At 40.8% G+C, this 19,983-nt stretch overlaps 2 protein-coding genes across 4 annotated transcripts in view; both read right to left on the bottom strand.

Annotated features, from left to right (window-relative positions):
- spats2 (spermatogenesis associated, serine rich 2) overlaps nt 1-6,304 on the bottom strand; it is a 53,581-nt gene extending 47,277 nt beyond the window's left edge. Inside the window, exon 1 of one of the 3 annotated variants that reach the window (XM_012956669.3) lies at nt 6,174-6,304. The gene's annotated coding sequence lies outside the window, so the exon portion shown is untranslated. 3 annotated transcript variants of the gene reach the window in all.
- A 6,419-nt stretch (nt 6,305-12,723) lies between these two features.
- dnajc22 (DnaJ heat shock protein family (Hsp40) member C22) lies at nt 12,724-17,170 on the bottom strand. The gene is given in 2 exon segments (NM_001113898.1): nt 12,724-13,230; nt 16,226-17,170. Coding segments are annotated over 2 exon segments (1,023 nt in total). The 5' UTR covers nt 17,069-17,170; the 3' UTR covers nt 12,724-13,050.
- Nucleotides 17,171-19,983: the final 2,813 nt, after the last annotated feature.

The raw sequence follows: 19,983 nt of genomic DNA, 5'->3' as shown, positions 1-19,983 counted from the left end.
TAAGTTCTTTAACTATGATTCTCATGGTGCTCCAATTATCCATGACAGCACAAATTACTCACAGAATAAATTGGCAAATAATTCACGATATAACTGTGGCACCATCTTGTTTTGTAACAGAAATAACAGGGTCAGTTTAAACTTCCGCTCTACACAGAGCTGCGGACGGGTGCAGATCTGCCTTTTTCTGCTTGCCTACAAAATGCAGGCAGAGAGAAGTGGACCCTGCACATGTGGCTTTGCCCATCGTTGGTACTACAGTCAGATAAACAGAACATCTATACTATCTATCATTCTGTTGATAATATGCCCCCCTGGTCATGGTGGTTGCTATTTAAATGGTCACATGAAAACCTCTCTTTAGATCCTGCCTAATCATTTCCAGTGGAGAGCAATGATATTTAAACAAACAGTATCCTCTCCTTGTTCAAATAACGTACAGGCTCCTCAGAGTGTTGGCTTCACTGCTCTCAGCCTGGCATTTTTTTTAGCCCGAGAGTGTAGACCGCTCCATTGATTTGCATAGCATCTGCTCACTTGCAGGCACACGCCATGGAGCATATCAGGGATCGGCCTGAAAACACTTTTCACGTTTTCGGGCCAACCTCCGGTCCTTTCTGCTGCAAGTGTCTGCAAGGAAGTGGATACTGTGTAGATCAATGGAGCAAGGTACAGGAGTAGATCTGCTTCTCTCAGGCTGACAGCAGCGGAACCAGCGCTCCGTGGTGCTTACCCATAGGCCTTGTGCTGAAAAACAGTTTATATACTAAAAAGGGTAAGCTGAATGTGCAACTTCCTGGTCAGTCAGTGCAATGCAGAAGGACGAATGGGTGGTTAATCAAACTACCAGTCCACAGATTACCCTCCATCCCCGTACATGAACTCTTTTTAGATATTCAGACAATGTAAAAAGTTGTAACGTTTGCCCCTGGCCTAGTAACCTATAGCAACCAATCACATTTGCTCCCTTAGGCAAAGCTTATTACATTACCCAATAGCTGAATTATAACATGAACAAATAAAAAAAAAAATCTCTTTAGGATGATGATACACATTAAGCTTTATTGCCTGTGTTTAAACCTGTGCTACCACAGGCGACATATCTCCAGAAAACACCATCTCCTTTGTGAGCATGAGAATCACGACAAGTAAATTACATTACTTTACAATGTGAAGGAAGGCATTGCACCATAATAAGCAGAATCACCACAAGTAATGTAGTTATCTTGCAGCAATTATCATGTTAGCGAAGGGGATGGCATTTTTGGGAGATTAGTCGCCACAGTAGCACACATTTATCCATGGGCAACAATTTTACCATGTGCCATCACCCTTAGGGATAATATTGCAGTTCCCACAGGCATAACATTATATACCATTTCTGTGGATGAAAAAGAACCTACCAGTATAAATATAACCCAAGAAATGTTCTTGACAAACTTGTAAAGTACTGACAAATATCAAACTTTTATGTCAGTTATCTGGTAGCTAAGGGTGAATAGATCTGTACAAACTACTAGCGGGTTAACCACAAAAAAAAGATTAACTCCCATAAAATGGAGAAGAAAAAAAAAACCCCAGCCTCCATCCCCCTCCACCCTAAATCCCCATTCAATAAGCATGACTGGGAACATATCACTCCTGTCTGACTGGGCAGGAAAGCTGAAACCAAAGGCTGCGACTGCCCAGCTGCACAAAGGAGGCCTGTGTGAAAGAAGACAGCCTACCTGAAAATAATCCCAGCTGTGGCAAAAAGTCTCCAAAGGGAACACTTAACCCTTTCCCTGCCAGAAGGATCTATTGTGCATTTTACGGCCATAAAATATTTTTCAGCTGCTATTACTCTCCAAAACGGAGTAAAGGGCCAAATGGAAAATATTAGCAAATGATGACTATGTACATGTATATTGAACTCATATGACTATCAGATTCCAGGGGATTGTACGGCCAGCAACGTTGGCAGCCCACTTCTGAAGCATCTGTGTGCGTGGCACAATTACAGCAATGATTCTTCAAGAGTACCTATCCAATCTACATGGAAAAAAACATTTGCTAAAAGGTTATATAATAACTGGCAACAAAGATCAAAAGTTTTCTTATTTTAATAATAGAAAGCGCCTTGATTCCTTTGCAAAAAAAAAAAAACTGTAGAATGTCAAGGATATGTTTCACATAATGTACATAGTTTAGTTTGGTTTAGAAGGCAATGGCACACAGGGCAATAAGGGCAGCTCATGATTTTTAGTACCTTCAAAGACAGGGGCCAAAAAAGGCCAGAGATGCCCTGTGCTACCCGCTATACCAACTGTATAAAGGCACTCACAGACTTATGTCTCTAAGTAAGGACTGCCTAACACGAGCTTGTAGAAGCACTTTCAGGCAACCGTCACAGAACTGAATGAGCGTGGTGATGTAAGGCTACAAGACTAGGCAGCAAACCACCTTCCACCATGTCTTAAATGAGACCACGTGCGTGCATTGCAAAGGGGGACCGTTTAAGGGGATGTATTAGACAGCCGGCTTAAGGGAGCAATATCTTGAAATTTGGCGCTGCCCTTTTACAGGCCGATCTAGAACGGCCAGATATCAATTTTCCCACAGTAGAGTCCCATTAAGCGGGGACGCAACAGGCCATAGTGCTTCTCTTCTAAAGAATCTGCACAGGCCCTCCATATTATTTGATCATTGGCCCAACAAGCAAACCACTGCATCAGCCACATGAAGCCCACTACTTGGGTGTCAAAATTGGCTACAGATCTGCTAGTCTAGCAATCTCAACAACCAGGTAGATCTTTAAGTGTAACGTCATCTTTACTCACATTTGCCAGGATCTTTGCAACAACTCTCCTATTTTAGTAGGCCATACCCCATCTGCTGTTTGGCTATAACCTCTGAGGGTTTCTTGAAAATATCTTAATGGTTGGTGGGCCCCCAGGAGGAGCAGTATGGGGGTGCTGCAATAACAAACAATATAGGCCTAAGCCTACACTCTGATCAGCTTTCAGATGTGCCTGCACCTGGAGCACTGTGTTGGCCGGGGAGCAGACACAAGAAGCAGATCAGGCCGACGCAATGGCTCCTTATGCAGGCACAGGCTGTTCCAAGCGTATGGACTGATTCTGTGCAGGCCGAGAATCAGCATTGTGAGGCTGCAGCCATAAAGTGCTGTACAACAGATGGTGAGCAAACAAAAATATGTATTATATATATAAAATACTGACAAATACAGGAGGTAGTGACGGCACTTATTTGACAAAGAGGACATGGGCCTGTTCCTCAGCTTTTCATCTAAGGGAAGCTGTGTCATTGGCAGGCACAGCATCAGCCTGTGTAGATAAAAAGAGCGTATTTCAGTGTGAAAACATGCACTTATGCTCCAAAATCCGCTTTGTATACAGATGCCCACCAAAAGAAACGTATATTTGTTAGCAAAACAAGGGTCCTCCCATATCCTATAGAATTATCAATACATTTACATTTAGTGAGGTCACAAAACAACCTGCTCTTCCACTTTAGACACCTTTAGGCCCCGCTTTAGAAACCTTTAAAATTTGGAGGCGAGTACCCTAGTTTTGATATACAAACATAAAAAACATGTACAAAGCAAACAAACTTGAATTTGTGCATACAGTATTCAAGGAAATAAATAGTCCAGTAAATGGAATACTTAGGAAAACAATAAGGGTGAGAAGTGACAGGGAGCATGTACACACAAGAATTCACTTTTATCCAATGTTGACATGGTATGCATTCCAGTAACCTTAACCACTGACAACAGTTTGGTGAACAATGAAGTATACTTATAACAATGGCCAAATAGCAGCCTAAACAGCAGCCACAGCCAACAGAGGATACTTGCATTATACCTACACATATGAATGAAGATTTTTGGGAGTCTGACACTGGTACCCATAGTTAATTTCACAAGCATTTTGACAACTAGTATAAGCATTACTTCAACTTGAGCAGTCAACTGCCAATACTATAAAAACCATGTAAAATGCAGGTAACAAATGCCCTCAAGTACATGCCCGAAATTAGCAAAAACTCCAGAATGAACCTTGCCAATGTATATGAATAAATAGGCAGGTAATATTTAACACAGTCCTGGCACAATCTATTACATTTTGAGAAACAGACACTGGCTCCAGAGCCAAAGCTGCACCAATGCAGTATATAATTGCTTTCACGAAGATGTCATCTGGCTTACCTTCGCCCTACCTATGTCCACATGTTATTCATATTCAAGGGGTTTTTCACTTTTAGTATAAGATAGACATTTGTATTCTGAGACAATTTGTAATTGGTTTTCATATTTTTAAATTTCTTTTTTCAGTTATTTCCCTTTTTCTTCAGCAGCTCTTCAGTCTGGTACTGTAGCTGGTAACAGCTATCTGGTTGCTAGGGTATTGTTTACCTTAGTAATCCAGCAGTGAGAGACTGGGATATGAATAGGAGAAGAACTTAACAGAAAGATAAGGAATAAACAGTAAAATTGTAGCCTCACAGAGTTTTTGGCTGACGGGGCACCCATTTCAAAGCTGAAAAGATGTAGAAGAGAAAGGCAAATATTTCAAATAAATAGTGAAGACCAACTGCAAAGTTGCTAAGAATAGGACATTCCATAAGATACTAAAAATTAATTTAAAGGTGAACCACCCCTTTAATTTATATATAAATAAATGTTTTGTTAATGTTTTTATTATGTAAGTTTAGTTATTCTAATCCTCTCCAAGTTTCAGTCAGTCAATATGTTCTACAGATATCCAGAAATACTGTCATACAAAAGTAAGCCAAACCCAGTCAAATTACATTTCACAGAGGATATAAATGAAATAATGTGTTTTACTCTTCTCGCTTTTAATCTGATCACCTCCTGGTTTTCAAGTGCCACATCACCAACACAACTTCACAAATGAACAGTAGAACACACAGGAGCAGACAAGAATTAGTAAATTGAGCACAATTAGACATCCAATGCAATGAGTGATCTTTTCTTTCTGAAGTGCAATCAAACCGGCTAAAGTATGGCATAGCCCTGCGCTAAACGCCAATCACGCACATCTATCTCAATAGCCTTCAAGTATAAGTCAGTTCGCGAAACTGCCTGTTCATTTTCAGATGCTGAAGAATGTCTGCATCCTAAGACTGCGCTACAAAGCGAGCGATGGGTTTGTCCCCTTTGGGAAAAATGTACTTCATGTTTCCAGCAGACAGCAATGACATCATTTCGGCAAAACGGTTTTCGTTTGGCTAATGAAACTCGAGGGGGGAGGCTGGTGGGAGGAGAACAGCCAAATCAGTGCCAGATGGCACAAAACTTGAGCAGATCACCCCAAAATATCCCATTTATCCCTGTTCCACAAGTGTGCAGCATGAGATCAGTCCTAATAAGCATTACGCTGTACAGGCCACATAAAGGGATACGAGATGGTTCCCAAACATTCACCCATTTTCAGGCTTGCTCCAATACAGAGGAGACATTTCCTAGGTTCTCACATTATTGGGCACATCTACCTTCTAACAGAGCCATCCCAGTGTCACCCTGCAGCACCCAGCCCAGTCTTACTGCAGTACCAACACAGCATTCACATGGCAGCACCCACTGCTATGCAAAGAATCTGTGCCTTCTGTTGTACAGGTAGCACAGCTCTGACCCTGGCCCTCCAGCTGCTGCTACACTATAACTCCATTCAGCAGCTGTATTTAGATGATGGTGGGCCACAGGTTGGACCCCCTTGCTTAGGAAAATGCATTGCATATAATGCTGAGCTGTGCTGCCTTTGCACTACACCCCCCGCCCATGCAATGCTGTACAAACTACAGCTATAAACCGCTGGACTACAACTCCCAACACCCCCATCCCTCCACGCAGTCCATTATCATCCTCAATTAATAATCTTCCCAGGCTGCTCCAATAGCCTAGGCTGGCACATTCCTCCGCCCCAGCAACTCACATCACACACACTAAGCCAAACGTGCGTTCCCTGCTCTCTCTGGAATATCGGGGCCTGCTGGTGGCGACATCGGTGAGGTGCTGAGGCCAGACAAGCCACACACCTGAAAGACAATTGCATTAAAAGGCTCCAGAGAAATGGTTATTGGAGCTCTCTTGCCCCCCTCCGGCCCACTGATGGTCGCGCCAATCCCAAGGCCGAACTACAGGATCATACCTTTACAACGTTGCCGTGGGGTCCGACCACAGCTCAATAGAAGCGCCGTGTCTCCGGTGATGGGATCCGCTGGAGCTACGGAGGAGGGGAATCTGGACTAGAGTTGGAAGGCGGGGATTGGGCCAAGAGAAAGAATGGACGGGGGGCGGGCATTATAGTTCCGGCCAATTGAAGCGCCGTATTCTGCGCGCCTGGGAGGCGGGGTCAACGCGAGAACAAAAACTCGTAACCCACAAAGTGCTCTCCGTGAGGCGAACTGAGAGGCGTACAGCGTTCTGCTTGGCCAAGGAATGCGAAGTTCTGGCGGAAATAGTGACCACTCCAGCTTTACAGATATGCGCACCCTTTGACAGTCCGAACTCGTATGTTTCTAATAGTAATATGGCTTGGCTGCAGCAATGAGTACTGTACGTAAGCAAAGCACAGTAAAAAAAAAGAAAAAAAGGCAAAGGGCAGATGGCCAGTGTATTCTTCTTTCAACCAAACCATTATTTTGAGGATGATAAGCAGAATAAATGTTTAATGCAAACCCCAGCAGGTTTTCAATAGCTCTCCACTAAAAACAAATCGTACCCCTCAGCATTGTCAAGGGGTCCCCTACAGCTGAGAGATCTGACAAACCTTGGACTAGTTCAGAAGCAAAAATTTACAAAGGTCATTATAAAGTCCATAAACATTTTGATCAAGGTGACCCTATAAGTACTGGGGAAACCCCAAAACTGGAGATTAATTTAAAGGAAAACTATACCCCCAAACAATGTTGGTCTGTATAAAAATATATTCCATAAATCAGCTCATGTAAAACCTTGCTTCATCTAAATAAACCATTTTACTAAAAATATACTTTTTTACTAGTATGTGCTATTGGGTAATCCTAAATAGAAAATTGCCATTTTTAGAATGAAGGGCTCTGGGATCATAGGATTCACACTGCACCCAAACAAACCAAGGCACTTATACATGCTAGGCCCCATCAGCCAAATAATGAACAGATTTGTCTTTTTTTCCCACACTACGTCCTGTAACAGTTAGAGCTGCATTATTTCTGGTCATGTAATCTGTGAGGGAGCTCACAGCCCATCACTAAATGGTGGCTTAAGGGAAAGGATGTAAAAGGGCAATACTGTATGATATTGCCCTTGAATATATGAATATTACTGATAAGTATATATATATGTTACAATTTGGCGAGATTCTTTAATAGGTCACTTAAAGGAGAAGGAAAGCCTAAATCACTTGGGGGTGCCAAAATGTTAGGCACCCCCAAGTGACTTAAATCGCTTACCTTCTACCCCGGGCTGGTGCCCGTTAGGAGAAAACTGCACCAGCCCGGGGAACCTGTAGCGAGCACTTCCTTCTTCCCTATTCACGCTGCAGCCAATTGTCCGGGACAGACGCATGCGCAGTAGAGTTAAACGCCGACTTCTCTGTTCAAAGTTCGGCTTTTCACTCTACTGCGCATGGGCGCGATCAGGAAGAAGGAAGCGATCGCTGCTACCCCGGGGGTAGAAGGTAAGCGATTTAAGTCACTTGGGGGTGCCTAACATTTTGGCACCCCCAAGTGACTTAGACTTTCCTTCTCCTTTAATAAAAGCCCTTCAGACAAGAAACAGTACAGAATCAGGGAACAGACTGGTTGGATGTAATGGGTGAAGTACAGGTCTAGACAGGGGCAGGACAAATAGGATAAAGTACGTAACTGGACAGGGTGGAGAAGGCAAAAAACAAAATGTGGTCAGAGACAGGCCAAGGCCTGGGCAGCAAATAAGCAAATTCAGGGAATGGTAAAGGTCAACATTCACAGGTCAAAAACTCAAGATACTACAGGAAATAATGGGCAATGAAGTTTAGGTAACATAAAATCAGCTACTCAGGTACAGAATTGATGTCAGGACCATAGATTCAGCAAAAGTAAGCACTAGAGTTATGGCAGCCAGAGATAGGGACAAGCATATCAATTCTCAAATTGCAGGTGAGAGGAAGGTTAAAGCATACATTTAGAAATTCAGAGATCAACCATAACTGACTAATCCTAATTGGACAGGGAGGAAGCTGGCATCTATCACACCAAATGGGAAGGAAAGGCAGGTCTAAAGCCTACATTTATCAGTAATCTCTTACATGACTTCCTGCTTTTATGGTAATGGAAGGCAAGCTGAGAGGTCTTTGCTTTGAATACCAGCAATTCTTTATAGGGACAATGATGCCCTTTTCTTCTTCAGAATAGGATACTGTACTTCAATCTTTTACTAACTGGTTTCTTAGATACTTATCTCCACCCACTGCAATTCATCCTTAAAGAAAATGTAAACCCTCAAAGTAATGTAAAACTGAGCAGAGTGCTCTTCGAAACATGTTTGGAATTTACATTCATTTTTTCTGTTTTTTAAGATATAAACAGTTTTTAAACTGCTAATATAAATAATTCAAACCAGGATCACCAGAAATTTGTTAGTGAAAACAGTAACATTGTGTGATGTTGCTCTGTTCAGTTTGTAAGCAAAGGCATATTTAGATATTTAGTCATGCCTTTTGGCCTCTGTAATGCTTCAGCCATATACCAGGAACTCTTAATGATGTCCATAATGATTATCTCCCATCCTGTATAGTAGCCTATATTGAGTAAGTAAGGCAAGGTCTCCAGTGATTAATAAAAAGCAGTTTATATGCCATTATTAAAATATATGAACTGACCAATGGACTAGTCCATAGCTGTATTATGACATAGCAGCCATGGTAATGATGCAAGTGGCAAGACCGTTTAAGGAGAATGACGCGTGGTTAAAATGGTACCATCTCCCAGATCTAAATCTTCTCTGACTATTGATTGCAGAAACTGAGCATGTTCAGCTGAAGCATGGCTGGATCTAGGGGTAAGCAGAAGAGGCACGTGTCTACAGCTCAAAAAATAAAAGTTGTTGGTGAACTTTGTATAAAATACTTGTGAAAAAAAGCTTTAGCTCCTAGTTGGTGCTCTGTGGTACACTTGATAAAGGGTATGACACGAAACATGTTGTGTTACCACTACCCACAATAAATGTTTTGCAACAAACCTACTGAAGCTTTTTTCCTATTTTTTTGATTTCTACACGTGTCTAGAGCTCAACAGTGGGGGGCATGTATCTCTTCTGCTTGTCTTTTCCTAGTTTTGGCCCATCCTAATCTCCTGTTGGGGCAGGCACTTGCCTTCAGTGCCCTTAACCTGAGGCCTGGCACTGAGCTTAATCCTGGTCAGGATCATTTACAGCAGAAGATTAAAATATCTTATATAGTGCAGTAATGAAGACCAGCAAGTGACACCAGGGCAACTCACAAAAATGAAAATTCAAGATAAACGGAATAAATACACACACTTAGGGGCACATTTACTAACCCACGAACGTCCGAAAAGCGTCCGAATGCGTTTTTTTCTTAATGATCGGTATTTTGCGATTTTTTCGTAAATTGACTTTTTCGTAGCGTTACGACTTGCGCGAATTGTCACGACTTTTTCGTAGCCGTCGCGCCGAATACAAAAGTTTTGGATTCATTCAAGCTTCAGTATCGTGACTTTCCTTGGGCCAGGTTGGAGCTGTGGAGTGCCATTGAGGCTTCCAAAATCATGCAAAGTCTGAAAGTTTTCCCCGCCGTTTACGAGCGCTCAATACGAAAAAGTCGCGACAATATACGAGCAAATCGTAACGGCTACGAAAAAGTCGCGACAATTCGCGCAAGTTGTAACGGCTATGAAAAAGTTGTAACGGCGACGAAAAAAATCGCAAAAAATACGAAAAAGTTGCAAAATGTTCGTTTCCAATCCGAATTTTTCCCATTCGGATTCGTGGATTAGTAAATCAGCCCCTTAGACTTGCCATGGATTCCCACAGAATACATGTAAGTTTAAGAGCAAAATGCGCACGGTGGCTTCTGTGATCTTGATTTTTTGCAGTGATTGATTTGTGATCCTTTATTAATAACTCTTGTCCCACGCCCATCTAATTCCAGGAATATTTAATCCTGCTGTGACCTTATTTTCCTTCTGTATTTTTTAACTGTGTAGCCAAAACAGTAGGTGGTTGGTCAATGAAGCCTCACAGGACTTATGTATAATGTAAACCTAGAGTGAATTCATGGACGTCAGCATTTTTTATAGAAGTTGCTCACACCTTTATTGATTTATCCAGTTATAGTAAAAAAAAAAAAGCCATCCTGTATCCTTTACATTAAAGAACCTGCCCAATGACAAATTAATGGTCAGAATGCTTAGCTAAATGGACTAACGATGTCTGGCACAAGCTAACCCTTTATCTTATATCCTTATTTCCCAACAATAATATGGCTGCCAAAGAGCATCATTAATATAAATACACTGGAAAAAATTATGAGTACAGGAAAAATATAGAACATTTAAAACTGGAAGGGATGGGTTTTACTAAGGCTGAACATAATGGCACTAGCCTTTCCCCTTTTAATCCTTTATGAACTTTTTCTCCACCCAATAAGTTTGCCTACACCCTTTCTGAGCCTGCCTATTGTTACTCATCCTGTAACTCTTTCCCCATAGGCCTGGCATGTTACAGTATGTAAGTACAGTATGTGCAATACAGTTCATTCATTACAATCCAACTAGTTCAGCCATTGCCAGTATTACAGGTTTGTTGTATTTGTGAGAGATAATCATCTGTGACTATACTTGCGAAGCAATATTAGTGGCATAACTATAGCACCCATTGCTCCCAGCAAAATATTTGTAGGTTGAAACTGGGGAGTGTGCTCTGTAATCTCGTCCCTTCCCCAGAGCAACTGTTGCATGTACTACCCTTAGGGCGAAGACACATGGGGCAATTAGCCGCAGTGACTTTCCCAGCATAAGATATTGTATGAGTTTCTGCGACTAATCGCATACTTTTTTGCTGCACGGATTCAACAGTGCAACTTTTTGCAACGTTACAGCGACTAATCGCTGCGTGTGTCTTCCCCCTTACTCTTAAGCCTCTGAAATGAAAAACAAATAAATATTTCTGGTTGATGGTTACCACCAGTATTTTACTAGTTTTTTCTTGCAAATCTAAGAAATCCTATGTATCTATAATGTATAAATCTGTCCAAACAGTACAATGTTAAGGATGTCTCTTATAGATCCTGAAAATATGTGTGGCCTGCCTAATTTCTCTTTCCTTTTTCTTCGGCATGCATCTCTCTTCTTTTTTTCCCTGTGCTTATGTCTGGACTGGGATTCAAAATAGGCCCTGGCATTTCAAGTACACAGAGACCCAAACAGCCCCCACCAGCCTACTAAATAGTGACTGTCTATGGCATCTTACAGCTTCCCCTCTGGCATTTCCCAGAATCCACAGTATTGGTGCATGTAGAAGGGAGGAGGAATGAAAAAGGTTAGTTACATCAAGGAAGTGGAGAAATGAAAGTAAAATAAATGCTATGCCTGAGGCACACAGGCGAGGAAAGCAATACAGGTATAGGACCCATTATCCAGAATGCTCGGGACCAAGGGTATTCCGGATAAGGGGTCTTTCCGTAATTTGGATCTCAATACCTTAAGTCTACTAAAAAATCAATAAAACATTAATTAAACCCAATAGGATTGTTTTGCATCCAATAAAGATTAATTATATCTTAGTTGGAATCAATTACAAGGTTCTGTTTTATTTCTACATAGAAAAAGGAAATCAGTTTTAAAATTCTGAATTATTTGATTAAAATGGAGTCTATGGGAGAGGTGCATTCCGTAATTCGGAGCTTTCTGGATAACGGGTTTCCGGATAAGGGGTCCGATACCTGTATATGATTGACTGATAAGATTTTTAAACGAGTTTATAACAGGTATGTATGTATGTTTTAATAATAGAAAAAGGACTTGGATTTTATATTTAATTTGAAAGTTACTTTTATTATACAGCTTTTTATGTCTGAATAGCAGGTCTCCTTTAACAATGCTCCTTTGCAGGTACATTGATTGGGACATCCCATGGATAAAGTCCATATTTGAATAGTCTTTAGTGTGCCTTAGTGCATTGGTAATAATTCTGCCCATTTGTGTTCTATTACGTTATTTCCTGGCATTGTATGGTGCTTACACATTTCCACAGCACTTTTACAGATATTGTACATCATTAACATTTGTCCCTGCCCAGTGGACTAAGGTCCCTATCAGGTGTCAATTAACCTGCCTGTATGATTTTTGAGTGTGGGAGGAAACCTAAGAACCCACAGAAACCCACACAGACACAGGGAGAATATGCAAACACAGCAAGACAACAGTTCTACCCACTGAGCCCCCAAGTCTACCGTAAGTATGTATCAACTTCCATTCACAAACTATTAATTTAATTTAAATTAGTTTATCTGGTAAAGATTATGTTTTATTTAAAATAATATTCCCTAAAACAAGAAGCCTGCATGTGAAAGCAAATATTGGACCCTGTGTTTATGACTTCCATATTTCAGTATTAGTTTATAGTTTCTACATGATATAATACTATTGAACACCAGCAAGTGCTTACTAAACTTTTCTGGGAGCACAGAAGTAAGTAACAAAGACATCTTCACAATATAAAAGAAAATATTTATTTAAAAAAAACATTTTACAGCCACTTACAATACAAATAATTCTGTTATTGTAATTTTGAGTAGTTAAGTTTCTTTAAAATACATTTATAATCTGTGCATGCTCCCTTCACATGGTCTTGATTGCATTTCTGGAAGAGCCATTTAACCCCTTGGCTGTGCTTCCTTATCGTATTTGGTTTGTTTTTTTAAGGTAATGTCGAAAAAAGCTGCAACTATTTTATGTTACTGTTTTTATATTAGACCACAATAAGTGCTCAATTCTTTTTTCTGCCTCTGACCTTGCCTGGTATACTTTAAAAATGAAGCTAATTCACAATGTTTTGCTCTTTCTGAGGCGCATAAGAGTCTCATAAGCCGCTTGGATTTCAAGAAAATGCTCTTGAGCCTCTTCTAGACGGTGCCGGTTGTGATCAGGATGCCATATCTTCACAAGCTCCCTATATTTTCGATTGATCTCTTCCATTGTAGATTTAAAGTTAACTCCCAGTACCTAGTGTAGAAACACAAAATGTTATGTAAGAAATTTGGGTTATTATTTATAGTTGGTGCATGATTAAAATCACCAAATAAATTAGGGAGGAAGACTGTTGTCAAAATGCTCTTCAAGCTCAACAAGGAATCGGATTTGCCTGGACCTGTGGCATAATTCTTTTTGGTTTCTGTGCCTTCACATCACCCATGCAAATGCTTTTTTTCTCCTATTGTAATGTCCTTCCCCATTCTGCTCTGCTGCCTCAGTGGAAACAATATGCACAATGCGAACAGTTTTGCTTTGTACATAATAATTCCTTTTGTGCATAGTTACTATATGTTTAGCAAATTCATAGCAACTCACCCACCAACAGAAGAAAGATTGCATATTATGCCATTTGCACAAGGCACAATGTATGCCACCTTTAAACTAGTCTTACAAATGAGCAACGCACAACTAACTAATTATTAAGCTGTCTTGCAGCTTATCAATTGAATGTCAATTTTTATTTTTAAAAATACTGACCAATGCAAGTCAAGATTTTTTCCCAGGTATTCGTTGAAGGCCAACCAAACGTTTTCAGACAAAACTATATGGTCTTCATAATTCTTCTTGTAGTGATGGTTCATTTGTTTAGAGCAGGGGTCTCAAACTCGCGGCCTGCGGGCCATTTGCGGCCCTCGGTACAATATTTTGTGGCCCGCACCAACGCCTTCTCAAATGCAATGAATGGATCGCGATTTTTATTACGATTCAAGGGATGATGCAAGGCATGGCGGGCGGGAGCTGCTGATTGCGGAAATGACGTTATGCCATCATAACATTTATTATGGGAAGACGTTCTGTGTGCACAATTAGCTGCTATGTTATGTTATGATGGCATAACGTCATTTCCGCAATCAGCAGCTCCCGCCCACCGTGCCTTGCATTATCCCTTGAAAGCCAATTTTTTGTGAAATCCCTTATGCGGCCCAGCCTCATCCTGACTTTGCCTCCTGCGGCCCCCAGGTAAATTGAGTTTGAGCCCCCTGATTTAGAGCCTGTTCAATACCGGGCCAAGTGGTACCTGTTCCCAAGGCAAGTCCCTTTTGTCCTGGCTCCTGCTCGACCAGTGCAAAAGCAGCCCACTGCTCTGTGCTGCAGGCTGCATAATGCTCCCATTCACCCTTTATGGAACTTAAAGCAAGACAGGGTGGGAGCAGAGTCTATTGTAAGGTTATTTGGGGTTTGTTTGTGCCCCCTGCCACCTGTGTCCTAGGCAGCTGCCTATCCCAGCCCTGGTCCTGACTATGATAAGAATGTCAGTCATTGGTAGAAACTGGTTGAAGACTGACCTCTAGCTTCAGCATCAAATAAGCATCACAGAGCAACACCATCTATGCTTTTTACTTGACTTTAGGAAAGAACACAGGGGTTTTTAACTACAGTAATGGACAGGTTTTATTGTGAAATGACCAATGTTGTAAAATGTGAAAGTAATTGTACCGAGAAAAGGGTTAGATGCCATTTTATAAAGTGAGACAATTCAAGGTTACTGGTAATAATAGTTGTATTACAAGACTGCCCCAGGGACGGGCCTAATATCGGAGCTGGAAAGGAATTGCTCTTAACCTTTTAAGGCTAACTGGAGACAGATTCATGATTTTGCCATTTTATGGTTTAATAAATAAGAGTTATAGGAGGGTTTAATGGTTGAACTGTGTTGTTTGTATGTTCTTTTCAACCTCATCCACTTTTATACCTTGTGATAACTCTATAATGAAGCCTCTACTTAACTGTGTATGTATTCCCTAATTATTGATCTTATTAATCTTTAATATCATTATAAACAATATACCTGTATTACTAAACTACTCTGAGTTGATGGAACTATATAAGAAAAGTTCAAAACACCAAGTAGTTTGCCTTAACATTAAAGATTAAAGTCTAGAAATTTTCATTATTATTTTAAATATTTTAGAATTTTTACTAAACCTACCGTACAAGCCCAGAGATTCAGCAGCCTTATATCAGTAATGACCAAAGCCTTTAACACTGTCCAAGGCTCATCCCCATCTTTAATCTTGTTAGGCCAACTTTTGAATGATAATGGAAATGCTCATGTTTAGTTCTGGGCTACTGCTGAGAAGCTAATTATGAACACTGTACGTAATTAAAACATTAGCAGAAAGTGAGATGATACTGTATCTGTCATTGAATCTGGTGATACAGTGCTGATTCTGAATTTGAATGCAGTAGTTTCTATGCCGCCATGTAACGTGAATCTGAATTTATATACAGGTATGGGATCTACTACCTGGAAACCAATTATCCAGAAAGCTCCAAATTACGGGAAGGCCATCTCCCACGGACTCAAAGCAAATAATTATAATTTTTAAACTAATAATACCTTGTACTTGATCCCAACTAAGATATAAGTCATCCTTATTGGAGGTGTTTATTTAATGTTTAAATTATTTTTTAAGTAGACAAAATATGGAGATCCAAATTACGGAACAACCCCCAGGTCCCAAGCATTCTTGATAACTGGTGCCATATCTGTATTTGTGAGTCTTTCCCTATGCTTAGGTAAGCATAGAGTTCTGTGAAGCAGAAGAAAAAAAGATGGGAAGCCACTTTAGAGCACAGATCTTCTCTGCTAGAGGAACTCTCTGCTTGGAACTTGAGCTGCTAGCTTGGCCTTAAAAAGACTAGCAACCAGGTAGCAGTTTGGAAGAAAGAAACTAAATAGGACCATAAAGGTAAAAAATACAAATTTCACAGTCAAATCTGTTTTTTGGCTACAGGATCAGAATCCCTGACAACTAGATAGTATTTTCATTTTTTAGGCTGGAAATAGGCTGAATGGGGGCATCATAATTTAAATACTATACACAATTAGTAATGAAATGTAAATTAAAAGTTGCTTAGAATAGCTCCATCTATCACGCATGCTTTGTGACCAAGAGAAAAAAAGGTAAAGGTACAGGTGTGTTAGTGTGTATAGAAGGACATCGGACAGCACAGTTGTTACCTTGCAGGCCATCTCTTCCTTCTCGCTTTGAAAGGTGGCCACAAACTCATAGATCTTCTCCCATTCCTTGAAATAGTGATCTCGAAATACCCCTCCACCTGAAAACACTGCCCAGACCCTATAAGGCAGAAGCAGCAGCCGCTCAACTAGTGCACTGATACTAGGAAAGATGCTAAGCCATTCGAGCATGGATCCGATGCTCCCAGCAACATAGCTCACAGTGAGACTTGTGTTTAGCAAAGCACTGTAGGCTAATGGGCCAGTAAAAGCCAAATAGACAAGACCAATGCGATATAGACGGAGGCTAAGTTTTTCCTGCTTCTCTTGTTGAAGTCTGTATCTCATGTGTTTCTGGGAGGTGATGCTTGCAGTGAGGCTGATTGGGATCATGGAGACAGCACGTCCATAGAAGATTGGGGAGGTCAGAAATGCTGCTATAAGGGTGTTTTTCAGATCAGAAGTTTGTTCACCAACAGTGGCCACAAGGTGCACACCGAGTGCAACTGCCAGTGGCAGCACTACCATGTGGAAACTGCTAAGAAAAGAAAGTCCAATAGCTGCCACTATTCCAAAATAAATACCTGTTGCTACCTGTCCTATGAAACGGATGGGACTAGCAGGTGGTTCCCCCTCCTTCACCTCAATATTTTTTCTCTCTTGACGATTATATTTGTATACATGTATAGGAATCTTCCAGAAATCCCACATCCAACCCATACCAAAGCCTCCAAGAGTAAGCATCCAAAGCAATGCATGGCTGTCTCGTCCAAGATAGATATGATATAGTCCTAATGGCCCCCCCAGGGCCCAGAGTCCATATGCAGCTAGTAGGCTTTTTCCCATGCTGAAAATCACAGCAAGTACAATCCCAGAGGGTAATATAAAGGTATGTGCATTTTCCTTGTTTCGTATACTGGAGCCGACTGTGATTTAGTTCAAAGTGACTTACTCTTCATGCTGGATTAGGAATGTAGACTTTGCACTTGTCGGCAGTCACTTCCTTCTGGTCTACACAGGGATATTGTCCCAAAGGTCACAAATGTTGCTACAATCCTTTTATCTCTGCTATTTAAATTGTTAGTTACAATGCAGTGAAAATATGCAATTATGTCATCAGCGTACGATTCCCAGCGTGTGATTCCCTACAAACTTTCATTTCTTTCCACCTTTCCTAATTTCAAACAGTTTACATGTTCAATCATTAGTAGAATTGTAATTCCAGCACTTCCTTACTAAAGCCCAAACAATGTAAAATGTGATGGCTCAGGTTTCTGCAACATAGTGAAATTGGGCACGGCTACTGACTTTTGGCCTGGGGGCAAGCACAGATAAGTGGGCCATAAACCATTGGCACTAATCCATATAGCAACACCTGAAGTGCTTACTATATTACTTGGATCCTTTTATTCCTAGGCAGGTTCCCTTTTTAGGCATATGGTATAAGCGCTTTAAGTTTCCAGCATTACTTTATTTTACAGTGCTGAGTGCCAAGCTACAGGCATTTAATGCATTTTAAAAAGTAGATGTTCAGCTATCTCAGTGTGCTCCAATAACATCACATGCCTTCCCTTAGTTGCTGAACTACAGCTCCCAGTACTAAAGGTATAGGATCTATTATCCAGAATGTATGGGACCTAAAGTTTTCCAGATAAGGGTTTTTTTCTGTAATTTGGGTCACCATTCCATAAAAAAGAGGTTTGCAGTTTTGCCCATTAATAGCAATGACTCCGGTATGCGAGAGAGATGCAGGCAAACAACAAGCCGTGGCAATGATCCAATTTCAGTTTTCTGTTTATTCTCTTCTTCTTTCATGGGAACATTTGTTTGATTGCATTGGCCTTTATAAAATAGCAAAATTACAAATTACAAACTGAAAAGGTTATTAAATGTATCAGAGAATGTCAGGAGATGGCCAGAGTATGAACTAAAGGCTAAAATGTGGAGAAGAACAGGAATATAATTAAATATGGTGGAATATTATGGATATTAATGTGCCATTATCAATAATGGGTTATCGATTGCCAAAGATAAACTGATGCATTATTTTTGTGCAAGGTGAAGTGAGGCCTTTTGAATTTTAAAGGAGCAGTAGAAAATCTCCATAATAAATCATCATTCCACTGTATCATTCAAACTCTTATTCTAGTCTAGCGAAGCCAGAATAGTATGTGTAAATATTCTGCATATTATCTCCGTCTCATCAAAAAAGTTGCTTCAGAAATGTCGCGGTTATGTCAAAAATGTTGCGCGCATAAAAAATTTGCATGGTAGCCACATTTTGCAAATCTTTCAGAAAAGCAAAACAGGACAGATTCGCTCATTACTACTTGTGAGGCTCACTACCAATTCTACAGAGGCAGTTTGTGTTATATTCTCTACTAACTGAACAAATTTGTCGGGTTTTGGGCGGAAAATTCAGGATGTCCTAACTGTGTGGGTGGTCCTTGGAAGTTGTGGGCAGCTTCCCAGTGATTGTGACCTCACTTCCGGTTCATGAGTCAGTCCTGCCCCAAAATACCGACATTACTTCCGGTTTGGCAGGGTACAGGTTCATTAAGGCACTTCTTTGGGCGGGTTTGGGTATAAAAAGACACCTTAGCCAATGTGGATGCACCGGTCCGGTTTAGAACGCAGATTACGGGGATCCAGGTCGGGTGTGGGTTTAAAAAACAGACCCATGCAGGACTAGTGTGGGTTGGCCAGTGGGGCCTAACCCACTTGGCATTTGGAAGGAGGTACCCAACTTACCATCTTTCCTGGAGTTTTCTAACATACAATATCAATTAGTACAATATCAATTAGTACATCAATTAGTACAATATTCTGGGTAGTCTGCCAGAGAGTATGTACAAAAAGAAAGAAAGATTAGGCAGTTAAGCACCTGAAGGAAAGGTTAAGGAACCCGGGCACTATTGGCGCTGCAATGCTTAGCTTGTAGTGTGATGGTTTTACGGCGAGGAAAGCTGCTTTGCATGTTTCAGATCTCCTGCCATTATAAAGATGATTATTCTCGGTACATTTCACATCTAAAGGCATCATGTAGTGAAAATTATCAACACTGCACTTGGAAGGAGTGTAAGTAAATGGAGGGCATGATAAATACTCAAAAGCAGCACCATCATTTGGAGATCATGGGTGCAATCTGTAAATACAGCACTGCATTCCCCGCTGTGCACATTATTATACTGGGTAAACACTTCCCATCATGTGTTGTTTGACTTATTAAGAGACACACAGCAGTACCTTGGACTGAAAGGCCTCCTTTTCATCCACAGTGCACTTTCAAAGTGTGCTCTCCATTAACCCTTTGTGCGCTCTGAATACAATGTTGAGCACAATGGGTTGTATTTATAATCTCAGAACACAGAATCTCTGTACACTAATGCTGTTCTGTAATAAAGGGGGTGAACCTTGAAAATCCACTGTGCTACATGTCCTTTCTGGGGTTATAGAACCAATGAAAATGTTTGGGTAAAACCTGTAGACTGCTTGGATAGTTGTTACAAGCCATAATAAAGCAGCACTCAGACAGTGAGGCCAACAATGTTCAAAGCAGTAAAGTGCCACAGTTTAATGTTCTAAAGACTGGCATTCAGTAGCCGACCTAACTGATTTGGCAATCTATCCAGATGAGCAAACATCATAGTTCTTAGTGGATCTAAGAATATTTTCAGGGGCCTGTCCATTTCTTGAACCGTAAAGTGGAACTTAAACTCAAAAGTCTGTAAAGCAATGCTCTAAGTCTAGGGGAGAGGGAT

The sequence above is a fragment of the Xenopus tropicalis genome, chromosome 2, assembly GCF_000004195.4.
Source record: "Xenopus tropicalis strain Nigerian chromosome 2, UCB_Xtro_10.0, whole genome shotgun sequence".
NCBI classification, from domain to species: Eukaryota; Metazoa; Chordata; class Amphibia; order Anura; family Pipidae; genus Xenopus; species Xenopus tropicalis.
This window is presented reverse-complemented; position numbering and strand designations above follow the sequence as displayed.